The sequence below is a fragment of the Ophidiomyces ophidiicola genome (assembly GCF_022830035.1).
Source record: "Ophidiomyces ophidiicola strain CBS 122913 chromosome Unknown scaffold_14, whole genome shotgun sequence".
In the NCBI taxonomy this organism is placed as follows: Eukaryota; Fungi; Ascomycota; class Eurotiomycetes; order Onygenales; family Onygenaceae; genus Ophidiomyces; species Ophidiomyces ophidiicola.
In genome coordinates this window covers 396,522-411,399 of record NW_026054654.1, presented here as the reverse complement: position 1 = coordinate 411,399, position 14,878 = coordinate 396,522, and the positions used below count along the sequence as shown (strand labels likewise).

Genomic DNA, 14,878 nt, shown 5'->3' with positions numbered 1-14,878 from the left:
GCCCAAGATCCTGCAGCTGTACTTGCCGGCGTTGGGCGGCAGGTCGGCGGGATCGCTCAGGGATCGCTTGCGGTGGCGGGCGGTCCACGGGGAGCGGTGGGCGTGGAGCGAGCGCGAGGCCTGCTTCAGATAGCGCAGGTAGCGCAGGTAGCGCGGGTTGCGCTGCAGGCTGCGGGCGCGCTGGGTGTCGGAGTCGTCGTCGGCCTCCTGGTCGTAGCGCCGCCAGTCCTGCACGATGACCGTCTCGCCGTCGTAGTTGAACATGTCCACCTGCTCGATGCCGTAGAAGCCCTCCCAGCGGATGGGCGCCGGCCACGCCGGCTGCATGAACCGCAGGATGTTCTCGTTGTTCAGCCACCGTCCCGGCGACCACCCGCCCAGCGCCCAGCCCGGCTGCAGCTCGTCCACGGGCACCAGCGGCACCCGTGTGCCGTTCGACCGCCAGATGAAGAACTTGGGCTGTAGCGGCGGGGTTTGGCCGGGCGGCATTCTGACGATGGTCTCGCGCTGGTGTGGCGGCAGGTAGCCGGGCGGCGGGAGGATCATCGGCCGCACTGGTTGGTAGCCCAGGGGCGGCAGCGGAGGGGGCGTGATGGGCTGTGGAGGACGCGGGGGGCTTTCATGCCGGGAGGCTGGTTGCTGCTGATCGCCGTGGTCATCCGGCTGGCCATCGTTGTCATGGTTGTCGGGACGGGAGGCAGCGTGCACGCTAGAGGGCTCCGATATCGTTGTTGTTGTTGGGCTGGGACACAAGGTGCATATCGCCGCCATAAAGAGGAAAATAGAATACTAGGATAGGGGAAATAGATTGGGTGCAGATGCGTAAAAATAACAGACGGCATAGGCTCAATGCTGAGGAGATGGCCAGCGACAGTGAAATAAGGAACTTGGAGTGAGATCTTCCGCCATACTGAAGAGGCCTTGAGGGTATCTGCAGGCGAGGCAGGGGCTGGCGGGCGCGAGGGAAGCTGGAGGTGTTGTAGCGGGCGCTGCTTTCCCTGGATGATACACGGGTGTGAATGAACCGGCTGGCAGGGGGATATCTAGAACCAGACTGTTTAAGAGACAGTGTGCTATGCATATCATCGTCATTGAGAAAGAATCACGCTATCTATGAGCCCAATCGGCTAGGGAGGCCATGCAGGATTTAGGTCGCGGGAAGAAAAGACAAAGGAAGGAAAGAAGAAGCAAAAAAAGAGAAACAGTTTTAATGTCAGTCAGTGTACTCTGTAGGGTCAGTGCTGACTAGAACTTCTTTTAGTGTCAGTGGGGATAGGGTTAGTGCACCATAGCAAACAGTTAGGTGAGGGCGTTTGCCTGTGTTGAAGAATTGTGAGGATGAAAGAAGATAAGACAGCCACTGCCCTGCTGCTGGCCGGCAAACAAAAAGAAACGAACCCGCAAAAGAAGAAAAATCACAAAAGAGGAATGCCATAGAATGTTACACGCAAGAACTCCAAAACACCATCTGTGTTTGCTACCCTCAGATTCAGATGCACAGCGGGAAGGAAGAAAAAGTCATACAAATACACCATTAGAAAGAACTCCATCTGATGACGAAAAAACCGGGGATCGTTGGGTTTCAAAACGAAAACCGCCGGCGAATGGTTAAAGTTGGGCCGGCGTTATTGGCGAAGCGGTTTTCTCGGCATGGATCAAGTCCAGCCACGCGCCCGGCCGCACTCTGCTGTCTGGATCTCTCAACACTGCGGGCGCCAGTATCCGCTCGACTGCGCCGTTGCGCGGGACTCGGGAGCCATTGACGCCACTGCGCACGAAGTCGATAACGCGATGGCCCTCGCGGGACATTACGAGACACTGCATGCTACCGGCGCCCGGGTACAGGTGCAGATCGCCCGTGGCGGCCGTGAGGAGGGTGACGGCGAGTGAGAAAATATCGGCGGCCTTGGACGGGGCCAGGGTGTCGGAAGTGAGGGCGGCGATGGTGAGCAGCTCGGGCGCGGCAAAGGGCGGGGTGAGGGCGGACAGGGCGAGCGCGTGGTTCTGGCGGCCGGCCGACGGCGAGGACAGGTCGTCGGCGGACGTGAAATCGACGTACAGCGGGTCATAGGGGAAGACGTCGTCGTGCTCGCGCACGCGGAGCAGGATGTTCTGCGGCTTGACGTCGCCGTGCACGACGAGGGCGGTGTCGTGCAGCCAGGCGAGGCCTTCGACGAGACGGCCGGCGACGGCCAGCCAGCGCTCCATGCCCAGCATGGGGTCGAACATGGTGTGGGTGGAGAAACGCTCGCGGGCGAGGGTGGCTTGGGAGGTGATATAGGTTGCCAGCGTGAGCGGCACGGCGGCCATGACAAGGGCATGCTCGGCGGCGACAAAGCCGTCGAACGGCACCAGGTAGCGCTCGTGCCCGGCGACACGCGAAAGACGGCTCAGCAGCGCGGCTTCGACCTGCAAGATACGGTGGGCGTCGCGGCGGAGCGGAGTCTTGACGGCGACGATGCGGCCGGGCGCGGCGGCGGGCGAGCGGCTGCGGGCCACGGCGCTATAGACGGCACTCCAGACGCCACGGCCAAACTCAATCAGGCGGCCGCGGGCATCGCGCTGCATGTGCAGCTCCCAGTCGCAGGGCGTGGCCGTTGCGGGAGTGCTGCCGTCGTCGTCTGCATCGTCCTCGTCTTCGGCCAGCACGGGCGTGGGCGGCGGCGTGGGCTGCGCGGCTGCGGCAGGCTTGGCGTCGGTGGCCTTGAGCACCAGCGGCGGGACGGCAATTCCGCTGCCAAGATGCATCGCGACAGCGAGCGCGGAGGAGGCGCTGGGGCGAGGACGGCGAGGAGGAGAGGGTAGGGAGGACTGGCGAGAGCTGGCGAGAGGCGCTGGGTGCGGCGAGGGCGGGACAGCCCGGTTTTATAGGATGGGCGTTTGGGTTTGCGAGATTGACTTTGAGATAGGCGCGTCGGGACCGGCTGCCAGGCCGCAGAGCAGCACCGTGCGGGCGTAGGGAGCGGGGAATGGAGGAGAGGAGAGACAGAGAGAACAGGGGAACAGAGGACAGAAGGATGCAGGAAGGATCCGAGGCGGAGGAGCGGCGGACAGCGGTGGAACAGAGGGAGGGGAAAGGAAGCGAACGAAAGGAGTGTGCAGGAGCGTGAAAAAGGCAGAAGACCAGAGAAGAGAAGAAAAGGAAAAGGGAAGAAAGGAAAGGATGAAGAGAAGTAGAGAGGAGATGGAGAAGAGAAGAGAAGAAGAAGAAGAAGAAGAGAAGACGCATCAGATCAGACAGGAGGGCATGTCAGGGGGCCGCGACGGGGGTATGCGGGCGGGCAGCCGGGCGAACACGGGCGAACATGGCCCCCCATGCCACCCCCCCGGCGCCCCCACGTGCCCCCCGTGGCAGCCCCGGCTAGCCCCCGCGGCCCGCCAATCCAGCCAATCCGGCGCACCACGTGCGCGGGCGCGGCGGACGCACGCAGCGAAGCTTGTATGGGCATACCCGGCAGACGGAGTACTACGTCTTTCACATAACTACCAGACATCCCACCACAGACAGCCGCTGCGACGGCCTGCTGCCTGCTGCTGCCCCGCGGCCGGGCGTGGCGGGCCTGACGTCGTGTTCGCTCGCGAGTTAGTTAGTTATTCAACTAACTCTCGCTCAGCCCGGCCGTTGCGTCCAACCATCCCCGTATGGGCCACGGGCAGTGCCACCGCAACACGCGCAGCCTCCAGTGCGATGCTCTGGCGTCGTCGTGCGCGTAGCACACACGTCCCCTCTCGCAACAGGGGTCGCCACGCGAGCACGCACTGTATACGGCCTGTCTTGCCGGAGGCCGCGACACACGCCTGCCTGCCTGCGCGGAACTACTTCACTATTATTATTATTATTATTCCACCCCCTGCCAGGCCAGGCCGTCGGCGCGGGCCTCCATGCTCCCGCTGGGTGATCGCTGCGTTCGCGCGCGGCGGCAGGGGTGCCAGTGCGGGTGCCTGGCGCGCGGGCGGCCGGTGCATCGCGGGTGACAACTGCGCGCCGGCCGTTGGAGCTAGCAGCGCGGTAACTAGTTAACTGCGGAGTACTTCGTACCTAACCTACCACCAGTTAGCTCCCTGGTACCTAACCTTCCTGCCACCGGACCTGCATCGCACGCCACCTACCGTCGACGTCGTTCGCGCTGTGCAGCCAGTTGCCCGGCTGCCACGGCGCTCTCTTCTCTCGCCAACAGGCCATCATCCCTCCACCGCTTGTGCGACGATGATGGCATGCTCGTATCGCCGCCAGCGCGCGCCCTCGCGCCCTTACCATGGTCACCGTCGACGTCGCTGCGGCCCAATAAATCCCGCGCACAGCACGTGACGCGCCGGGGTTATGCGAACCCGAAAGATTGCCGTTTTGGGCAGGGTGCGGGCTGGCGCTGGCGGTCGCGGGGGGCCCGGCGCGCGCGCTGGTTGGCTGCCGCCACACGGCTAGTACGCGGCTAGTAACGCGCCTGCGCCGGCGATCACGAGGGCCCAGACGCGGGCCGCCCGGCGGACGTGCTCGGCGCGTACCCGGCACCGCCGCGTCCGCTGCGCCCGCTCGCGCCGCCCGCGTACCAGTGACCCGCGCCGGCCCGGCACGTGAAGCAAGGCAGCGGCGGCCACCGCCCGCCCCGGCGTTGCCCTGCTGCCCTGCTTCTGCTTGCTGCTTTGCTTTGCTTTGCTGCTGCTGCCGCCTGCGCGCCCGTTCGTTATCGAATCTTCTTATTTCCTCTCTCGTCGAAACTGCAATCCAGCCTCTGCTTCCATATAAGACCCTGCCCGGCGGTCTGCCCGCCCCCCCGCCGCCGCCCTCCTCGACGCCATGTGGACTTAGTCCCCCGGCAAGACACACCACCGCTGCCTCACTCTCCGCGCCCGACCACCATGACCGAACAATCCAATGGCGACCGCCGCGCCTCCAAGTCGTCGCCGCCCACCGGCCGCCGCAGGGACAAGGCCCAGCTGTCGTGCATGCTGTGCCGCCATAGAAAGTAGTTCCCTCACGCCGCCGCAGCCACGGCAGAACCCTTTCCCCCCCCCCCCCCCACCAATGTCCGGGCTGGGAGAGAAGCAGACGGACCACCACCTCCTCCTCCTCCTCCCCCCAGAACCGATGTGCTGATGTTTGATCCCGCCTCCTCTGCAGATTGCGATGCGACCGCAGCCAGCCGTGCCAGAATTGCTCCAAACGCGGCCAGTCGTGTGTCTATGTCAACGCCGCCAACAACAACGCCCACGGCAAGCCCGGCCCGTCCGCGAAGCAGTACCCGGCCTACCTCAACGGCCTGCACGACCGCATTCGCCACCTCGAGGCCATCGTGCTGAACCTCGTCGGCCCCCGCGCCTCCGTCGCCGACAGCAGCGACCCCCAAGACGAGCCGCACATCGCCGAGTCCGTCGAGCGCCTGAGCATCGATGACGATGGCTCCAGCTACTTCGGCAGCTCGACGTGGCAGGCCATCCTGGATGAGGTCTGTCCCCCGTTTTGCTGTTGTGCTTTGCCTGGGCCCGTTGTGTCTGATGTCTGCTGCCGTTAAAGATCGGCTACATGAAAGATCTGATTCCAGAGAGCCAAGAGAACCCGTTCTCGGCCCGCGACGATGTGGACCATGGAGGCTTGGACCTGTTGCTTGGCTCCAGGGTCTATGTGGACACGTCCGAGCTGTATGATGCCATCCCACCGCAGTCGGACGTTGAGCCGCTGGTGGAGTTCTTCTTTCATAACATGGAACTATCCCCTCGTGAGTCCACTCAGCAACGCCTTTCCCGGTGATCATCCTTCCTCCCGGTAACTAACAGCGCTCCCCCCACCTGCAGTGATAGTTCATTCTCCGACTTTTCGGAAGGAAGTGAGAGAGAACAAAATCCTTCCATTCATCCAAGCCCAATTTAAATCCCTTTGCAGGCATGCTGACCCGTGTCCTCTAGTACGAGGCTTTCCTGATCGACCCCACCGGCGTATCACCAATATGGATCGCTATGCTCTTCGCCATGCTGTCCCTGGCCTCCAATTTCCGCCTCCTGTCCGGCGTCGATCGCGGTGAGGAGGCCGCTCTCAGAGTCGCCGTCAAAAGCTACCGGGAGAAGTGCGCCCAGTGTTTGATATTAGGAGACTATACGAAGCCCTCCAAACACAGCCTCCCTGCCATGCTGTTGTATCTCTCGTGTGAACGCTTGCGCAGGGAAGAATACGATATCGGTCTTCCCATGCTCTTTTCAATGATCGTGAGTCTGGCCATGCGCATGGGGTACCATCGTGATCCGCGGCACTACCCGAATCTATCCCCGTTTGAGGCCGAAATGCACCGCCGCCTGTGGACCGTCCTTATACAGTTTGACTTGATAATATCCGTTGGGGTTTGTTTCATGATGGCGTCCTGCACACCTGTAGAAGCCCGTTTCCAGCTAACCGTTTTTTCTTTGTTAGGTGGGACTTCCTAGGATAATCAATGAGAATCATGCCGATAATACGCCGCCGCATAACTTCCTAGAGGAGGATATCTCAGAAGACTTGACAGAACTGCCACACCCAAGACCAGCTGCCGAGCCAACTTTAGTGACATATGTCATCGCCCGTATGAGAATGATCAAGATGCTTGGCCGGATCACTGATCTGGTCCACAACGCCGCCAAAACCCCGTATGATACGATCTTAGAGGTAGATCGCGACCTGTACTCGCTCTATCAGCAGCTGCCCACATTCTGTAAAGTTGGTGAAGGCCCCGAAATAAACGACCCCATGACTTTTCTCCAGCGGCTCTCATTTGAGTCCCTGTACGAGCAAGCCCGGTGTACGCTGCACCGGAAGTATCTCACCGTACCAGACCCGCGATACGCGTATTCACGCGGGGTCTGTGTGGACGCCGCGCTGCGCATGCTCGCTCAACAGCGACTCATGCATGAAGAGAGCCAGCCGAATCGAATCCTGTATAAGCAACGCTGGAAACTCCTCACGTATCTCAACCGCGAGAACCTCCTGGCGACGATGATCGTCGGGCTGGATGTGGAGCATTCGTTAAGGCGCAGGGCGGCGCAGAATTATTACCCCCCCGTCGGCGACGCGGCCCTGGAAACCAAGCTTGAGGCCCTGGAACACTCCCATGCCATCTGGGAGGAGTACCGGTCCATTTCGAAAGAAGCTGCCACAGCAGCGACCGCATTGGCCATCATCCTCGCCAAAGCGAAAGAAGTCTTCGGTCCGCTGCCCATTACAGACGGCACCGTCATGCCTGGCATGTCAAATTGCACCAGCCCCGTGCATAGCCTTCAGGGTGACCAGTACACCGTCAGCCCCATCGAGTGTCTGCCGCCTCCGTCTAGCGCGACGGCTGGCCCTGCAGTTGCTACGGCCCTGCCAACACAGTACATGCTAGGGGTCGAAACCAACGGCGGCGTGCTGAATGAAATGTCCGCAGGCGGCCAACCGCAATTTCAATACGATCCCAATCCCATGTATCCGCAGCCCGCTCCGCCGCCTCCGCCGCCTCCGCCGCCAACAATGATGCCGCCCGAGACTAGTCGGGCGTCGTTGTCGCCGATGAGTTCCGGGATATCGCCGCCCCACGCCTATAAGGTGATGGAGTCGATGATCGACCAGCCGATGAACCTAGGTTGGGTAGGTTTCTTGTCCTTCTTTTTTTCTTTTTCGTCGTTTTTCTTTTTCCTTCCAACAACAACGTGCCCCTGTATCCCGTATAAGCAAATACTAACCGACGTATCTCAATTTTTAGTGTGCGCTTTGGGAGAGCCAGTACCCTGGAAATGGCGACTATCCCAGGCCCGTTCCCACGGAAGATGAATTGTGGGAACTCAATGGCAATACTGCCAACAGCAATGCTAACTGCAATAGCGTCAACGCCACGAGTAGTGTTGTCTTCCCGCCCCCAGCGGTAGGCCCGCCGTTCCATTCGAGCGGCGCAGCGGGGTATCTTGCCTAGGAAACCGCTCCACGAGCTTCTACTTGTTGAAGGGGAAGACGTTGCGAACAAGCATGAGGAGGGAAAATTCCAGAGCGAGCGGGGTTTTGGCTGGGTGGCCTATTATTAGATCTTTTGGAGGGGCTTTTTATTTGCTTGGGCCTCGGGTTTGGTAAATCGTTGGGTGGAAATTCTTTTTTATTCTTCATGCCATAAAAGATGGAAAGCTTGAGAATGTGTCTGCAATCCCCTTAGCTTTTTTTTTAAATCTGTTTTTGATTCCTATGGACTTGCTATTTGGTCCCTATACTTCGGGCGATCACTGGTGGAATTTTTGATCCGCTATATTATGTACTGTACATACATATGCAGCGATATATGGGCGGGAGATGAGAAATTGGATGATCTCCAACTTAAGGCAGTTTTATTGTTAAGCGAGAAAATAGAAATTGAAGCTGGAAATAAATAGACGGTATTTGGCAGGGCTGCAAGGATTCATCCCCCTCTTCCGTGATCGCTGCAAGTCAGTATTGTTCCCCCTGCCGAAGCCTTTTGGAAAGAAGCATTTGCCCTGGCTCCAAGGAAGGTATGAAGGGTCAGTAAATATAGAACAGTGACAGGATCATAAGAGAATTCTTGTCTCACAGATATCAATTATTGCGTGCCCGTTGGAATTGGCTGGTCATATGGTAATGACATCGGGAATACGTACTTCGGCCGTCATAAAGGGGGAAATAGAAGTAACGGTTCGTCATATCTGAACATGTAGTCCGTATTCTCTTGCATGAGGTGGTTCTTTAGTGGTATGATGCCTTTTGGAACCCATGCTTGAGTAACGCTTGAGATCGCCCCATGCCATCTGGTTCCTGCAAGGATTGTCTGCATCTGCGATTGTTTTAAACTCCAGTCTCGGCAATGTAAAGTTCAAGTGGCACCTCTGCCGGCGTCTTTATAAACACCAATAGTTGTGGCCCCAAAATTGCTTCATTTTCGTTTGTTTCTTTTGGCTGCTTTTTTTCCATCGAGGGAGATCTGGTGCAAGGAGAAAATATACCGAACTCCGAACGGAGTAAACAAGACCCTGCAATGCCCGGAATTGTATATGCATGTGCATACGGAGTAGTATATAAATACAACTGAAGCAGTAGTGGGGCAAAAGAAGGTGGAGGTAGAGGCCTGCTTGTTCTGAAACTTGGGTTATCACTGAAAGGGGCTCATTGCTTGAAATGTCTTTCAGATGCAAGAACCGTGACTCAAAATGCAATTTCAGGTGCAGTTGCGTTTTCAAATGGATAGAGAAAGAAAGAAAGGGGGACAGTATGACAGTAAGGTTGCACGCATACTCCGTATTGTGGTGGTGACAGGGTGCTACCCAAGTACTCTGTAAACCTTTTTCATCTTTCTTCAGCAATGTTCATTTTTCTGCCACATCTCTCCCCGACTCCTATCAGGGATAGCAAGAAAGTAAAAGGTACGGGGATCTAGAGAAAGAGAGTCTGTTTCAGTGTGGGCACCTGCACGGAAGATGTTCTGAGGCCCCAGCTTGCGTGGAGTCTGGTCAGGGATGCAGTTGGGTTGGGTATTCTCTTTTAAGAATAGATTCCCATGGGAAAGGACGCTGGCTGGAGCTGTAGGGGTGTGCTGCACCTAGCTTGCCGTGCGGGCATTATTATTATTATATTATTTCGTTTTCGTCTTGTCGTCCCTAGTTAGTGGGCTCTCGCTCCTGTTTTGGCGGGCATTATTCCTGTTGAACGGAACGCCAACAGGATAGCTCTCGTCGAAAAGCGGGAACTTGGTCTGGGCTCATTTTCAGCCGAATTGGCAGCGGACGAGCACGGCGCAGGAGCGTTTTCTTATGTTGCTGAGGAGAAATACGACGGGACTTTTAGCATATGTAACTCCGTGTGCAGGTTCATGGCGAGCTGGGCCCCAGACCCTGCGAGTAGAGTTTTCGTGGACATGGGGCATGGATGTTGCCGGCGGCCCTGTGGATGTAGCGAGGTTCGACGTTGTTCATGTTGTTGTCGAGCGCGTCGCCCTCCAAACCCCGTGAAACGCCGGCCCGCTGGAGGCCCGCACCCCGCATCCGGCAGTGTGTTTGTTTGCGCGCTTTGCCCGGTACCTCCGATCAAGCAGCCACGACCCGCCTGCCAGCAGCGCACAAAAAGGGCAAGAACGGCTATTAATAGCAGCTGCAGTCGCCGCCAATCGGCGCGCGGGCCTGCGCGTAGGGTGGAGGCGGGTCTTGGCGCTGGTCCAGCAGCCCAATCGTGCGCCGGTCAGATGATCTGCGGCGTTATGAAACGTCGCTAGGCCGGATCGGTCCAGGCGCTCATTTCGCCAGCGGGCGCCCGCCGGCCAATCACCGCCGCGCGCGCCGCCGGTTGGGCTGCTGAGTCAGCGAGTGTGGGCTTCCTTAATCTCCCGCCAATTCAGCGTTTTTCCTTCTTATATCTATCTTTAGAACGTCCCGCGTCTATTCTTCGTCCACCAACACCACCACCATCGACCGGCCTGCCGCTCGACCCATCGCTGTTGGTTGCTTGCTGGCTGTCGATAAACTCCACTCCTGGAGCCAGATCGCCGCCGATTCTTCTTTATACCTCCTCCTTGCTCGCCGCTCCTCTCCGCCTACCAATCTTCGCACAGACAATGCTTGCTGGCGACGTCCACCCATCCCTCCAGTCTCACTAATCACCGCCTGCCCATATCACACCTCCCGCACTCTCCTCCTTCCGCGTTTCGCGTGCTGCCCTATTGCCGCCGAAATAGGTACCTCAGGAATCCTTTTTGATTCCTTTGAATTGGGGGCGACGTGCCTCACCACTGGCCTTGCAAGGTCCTCCTGACATCTTTTACCGCACCATACTGCACTTGAAACGAAAATGGGCCGACGGAAGATTGAAATAAAGGCTATTAAAGACGATCGTAATCGATCTGTGTAAGTCACGTCTGTCCACGAAAATTTGTTGCTGGAGCTAATTCTTACCCCTTCTCAGCACGTTTCTCAAGCGCAAAGGCGGTCTGTTCAAAAAAGCACACGAACTATCAGTACTCTGTTCTGTCGATGTTACCGTAATAATATTTGGACATAATAAAAAGCTATATGAGTTTTCGTCAGGAGACATACAGGAGACGCTGAGCCGTTATCAATATGTATGTTGTGAGCCCTTGAAACTTGCGATTTCTATGGCACTGACTTTCCTTTTCAGTACGGCCAGGCACATGAACATAAGGGGCCCGCAGATTTCGCGGGTAAGCAGAATCTCGACGAAGAGGATGAAGATGATATCTCTCCCCCTCCCGATGAGTTAGGTCAACAGATCCATCGGAATGGTGTTCCACCACCACCACCTCAACAATCTGCCTTTCAACATGTGAATCACACACCGTCCGTGTCTCCTCCCATACCAAATGGCGTACAGTTTCATCCTCGGAATGGAACTCCTCAACCGCCGCCTGGTGTCGGTTCTCGGCCATCGTCGAGAAACACTATCCCCGCCGTCAGTTCGAATTTAGTTCCCCCCCAACATCACCATGCAACGCCGCCACCCCAAGTCCAAAATGGATATGGTTATATTACAAATCCCTCAGTCTACAACCCACAAGGTAATCCTAATATGCCACAACAGCCTCGACCAGGAGCGTTCCAATACGCCCGACCACCGCCGCCCCAGTCCGTCGCCCAACAGCAAGGACAGCAGCCGCCTATGCCGTCACACCATCAACACCCGTCCATCCCACAAGTCCAGCAACAACAACAAATTCCTCACCACCCTTACATGCAAGACCAACAGCGAAGACCGTCTATGCCCCCCGCTTTCTCACAACAGGACCGACATCCGCCGCCGCCTGTAGACCAGCCAATGCCCTCCCAGCACCAGGAACCTAAAGTCGAACATCAACCATCTCCCCCATCAAGACAACACCCCACAAAATCAAGAAGTATATTCACTCCAATTGACGACCGGGGATCTGTCTTGGCACAACATTTTGGATTTGGACCCCCTGCAGAGTCGCCCAAAACTGACTCGCCGGTTTTGAAAGAGCTTGACAAACATGGTAAACCATCAGCCCCGCCACCACCTCGACCCCAACCCCCCAGATCACTTCCAAACCCGCAACGAACTCCATCGACCTCATCGGTGCCAGACATTCATCCAATTTCCAGGAATAACAGCATAGCCGGCAATGTCAAACGTCCTCAGCTAAAGGTACAGATTCCCAGTGAGCAATCAGATGCGGGCGAAGCCACCACGGAATCCTCGTCTCGCGACTCTGGAAATGTCGGGGCAACTCCAGCCAAAACAGGATCTGATCCAGGACATTCTGCTGTTGTCCTCCCACCACCCTCACCCTCTGCTAGCGCTTTATTAAGTGCAGGAGCCCATGGTCCGCCAAATCCTTTCGCCAGGCCTCCTCCCCCCGGAGCCGTCCCACAAGCCACCGGCAGTAATATAGAAACGCCCATGTCCGCTCTTCCCAGCCGCTTTGTCTCCGATGCCCTCCTTCCGTCACCTTCAAGTTTCTACCCTGAATGGGGCTTTGGAAGAACAGGCCCGGATAGTAACATGTTGCCCAGTCCCCTCACGTTTCCAACTCCCGTGATGCAAGCTGGAACTGGATTCGTGAAGGAGGTGGATGAGCAGGAAAGGAAGAGAAAGAGCCCGGAAACCGGGACGGCTGTCCCTGACCCCGTCGGGGCAGGCAAGAGGTTGAAAGTAGAATAATGTTTATAATGGTATTGCTCGGTTTTTTGCTTTTGCCCATCTGTTTTTATATATCTTTACGTCTTTTTTGTTTATCTTAGTGCATTCGGGATCTTATTCGTGCTTATCATCGGGCGGTCGTTTCCTACTTCTGTTAGGGATTATGTTGGCTCTTGCATTCCAAATTGATATTTTATCTTGCATTTTTTTGTCTCACCTTGTGTTTTTGCGTTGATCTCTTCATGGACAGGGCGGGGATGACTCCCATATTATATTGTTAAGCTCGTACAAGCTCTTCTACTCCTATATACTGCCTCTTTCGCCTCTCTCCTCCCCCTTCCTTTTTTTCGCCCCACAACTTTTTCGTCCTCCACACCATGATTTTCCCTCCAAAAAAATTTCCTCTCTTTTTACAGACACCATACTCTTTGGGGCTGCGGTCATCTATTGTTATTTTTGGGTTTATTTCTGTCTCCTGGTAACAGCTATTGGTAAATCGGCGTGCATGTATCTACAATGCCTACTGGAATATGACTGCAATTTCAACAAGCCGCCTTTAAGGAACCTTATTTATCGGGAATACTATTTATCCGGACCAGGCTTGGCAATAACGGGTATAACCTTTTTCGCAATGAAGTTGATAGACTTTGAGTTTTCGGTTTCACCTTGGGGAAACTGATGTGCATTATTCAGTACTCCATACTCAATAATCATGCGCATTCCTATAACAACTACGGGGTAAGGTCAGGGCAGTTTTCCCCTTAAAGATGCGGCCGACATTACTCCGTCCAACATATTTGCCGCCTGTGCGCATGGACCAGGCTCCTTTTCCTTAATTTTTCTCTTTGGGAATTTCGTGCTTGTCTTCTTGCCGCCGTCAACCTTATGCAAGGCTTGGGAGTTCGTGACTCCGTACATGGCCGATGTTTAAAGCCGATGATGGGGTTATTTGAAATTAACTACCCGTGGTCAAAATTGTCTATCACTTTTATCACGTTCCGGCAAATTCCGAGTCAAAAAGTCTCTAGCTAAAGACCCGCCTCCATCGTGCTAACAAGGATAGAGCGTCTTGTGAGGTCACTTTCTTGAGAGCTTGGGATACAAGCCAATGGTTGGCAAGGCTGGCGATTACGCAAAGTATTTGCCCTCTTTTCCTACCAACAACGCCGGATCTTACCTGGCCGATATAGTGAACGGAGCCGTAACCGCAGACAAGTTAAGCTGCTAAGTTTTAGGGTAATCAGAAGAGTGTTTTCGAATCTGGTAAAAGATAAGAGTGCCCAATGGATATTTTTCATGGGATAGGATCGAAGGTTTTACAGCAGTGGGTGATTCAACTTTATTTGACAAGAAGAGCTATTATTCTGGAACGGATGTGTTTATGGAAAGCTGCAGCACATTATTAACTCGGCTAGCTTAGACATTGAACCGAATATAAGAGAACGGCCCAGGGCTTTGTTCAGGTTTAGCTTCTCGGGTGCAACAGCGAGGCCTTTTTATACGGAGTGAGGATATTTATGCTCCATTAGGCAGTTATTCATTAAGAGTCTATAACAGCTTAATGAAACGGCGAGATATGGAAACAGGCTTGATGGAACGGAGTTCTCCGAGTGAAGAACGAGAATGACTTGGAGTACGGAGTAAACAGAAGAATAACGATAGCAACTTTAGTTTTGACTCAAGTTTGCTGTTTCACACTCACATGCGTCTCAGCTAGCTAGCATATTTTCAAGAGTGCCCGCTCCATGGCATCGATATGAGTTTCTGCTGTGTCTGACTGCCAAACAACTAGCGACCAGGGTAGCTCCCAGGATGATGCCCGTTGCACTTAGTTCTTCCACGAGTGGATTTTGTTTTAGCCTGACCAACACCAAAAAGCAGGCCTCACAGAGCACGGAATAACAACGAACTTGATATCAAATTGCCTTCGAGCTCCGGATCGCATTTATAAAGCCGCCTGGCCTTTTGCTCTGCAACGTCCGAGAGCACGGCCCCTCAAAAGATAAAAGGCTTATGGCTAATTACCCGCTGGGCCGCTCTTTCCTCGCCACAGAGCTAGCGAGGTAGGACGAGAGACTTCGGTCTAGTAGTGATATGGTTATGGTATGCGATTTTGGCTTCAGAAAGATATTATTCATCACTGGGGGGCGGCAAAATTCTCAAGCTTATTACGATTCCAGCTGTAAAATTACTAGTCGTTTAATAAAGTGATTGAAGGCCTCCTTTATTGTTTCGGCACTTGTGGTAATCCACGCGATTTCGAAATCCGATGTTCTT

At 55.6% G+C, this 14,878-nt stretch overlaps 3 protein-coding genes across 3 annotated transcripts; 2 read left to right on the top strand and 1 right to left on the bottom strand.

Annotated features, from left to right (window-relative positions):
• Positions 1-1,608: 1,608 nt before the first annotated feature.
• Positions 1,609-2,748, bottom strand: LOZ57_003937 (uncharacterized protein; the record flags this gene model as incomplete). The annotated part of the gene is made up of 1 exon (XM_049252984.1): positions 1,609-2,748. The coding sequence occupies one exon, from the start codon at positions 2,746-2,748 to the stop codon at positions 1,609-1,611; it is 1,140 nt and encodes a 379-aa protein (XP_049108153.1).
• Positions 2,749-4,857: 2,109 nt separating this feature from the next.
• Positions 4,858-7,910, top strand: LOZ57_003936 (uncharacterized protein; the record flags this gene model as incomplete). The annotated part of the gene is made up of 7 exons (XM_049252983.1): positions 4,858-4,964; positions 5,120-5,444; positions 5,513-5,714; positions 5,791-5,822; positions 5,902-6,330; positions 6,401-7,588; positions 7,704-7,910. 7 exons carry the CDS (start codon positions 4,858-4,860, stop codon positions 7,908-7,910), a joined length of 2,490 nt encoding a protein of 829 aa, XP_049108152.1.
• A 2,867-nt stretch (positions 7,911-10,777) lies between these two features.
• On the top strand, positions 10,778-12,622 carry RLM1 (resistance to lethality of mkk1p386 overexpression; the record flags this gene model as incomplete). Its single annotated transcript, XM_049252982.1, has 3 exons — positions 10,778-10,833; positions 10,892-11,048; positions 11,105-12,622. 3 exons carry the CDS (start codon positions 10,778-10,780, stop codon positions 12,620-12,622), a joined length of 1,731 nt encoding a protein of 576 aa, XP_049108151.1.
• Between the last annotated feature and the right edge of the window lie 2,256 nt (positions 12,623-14,878).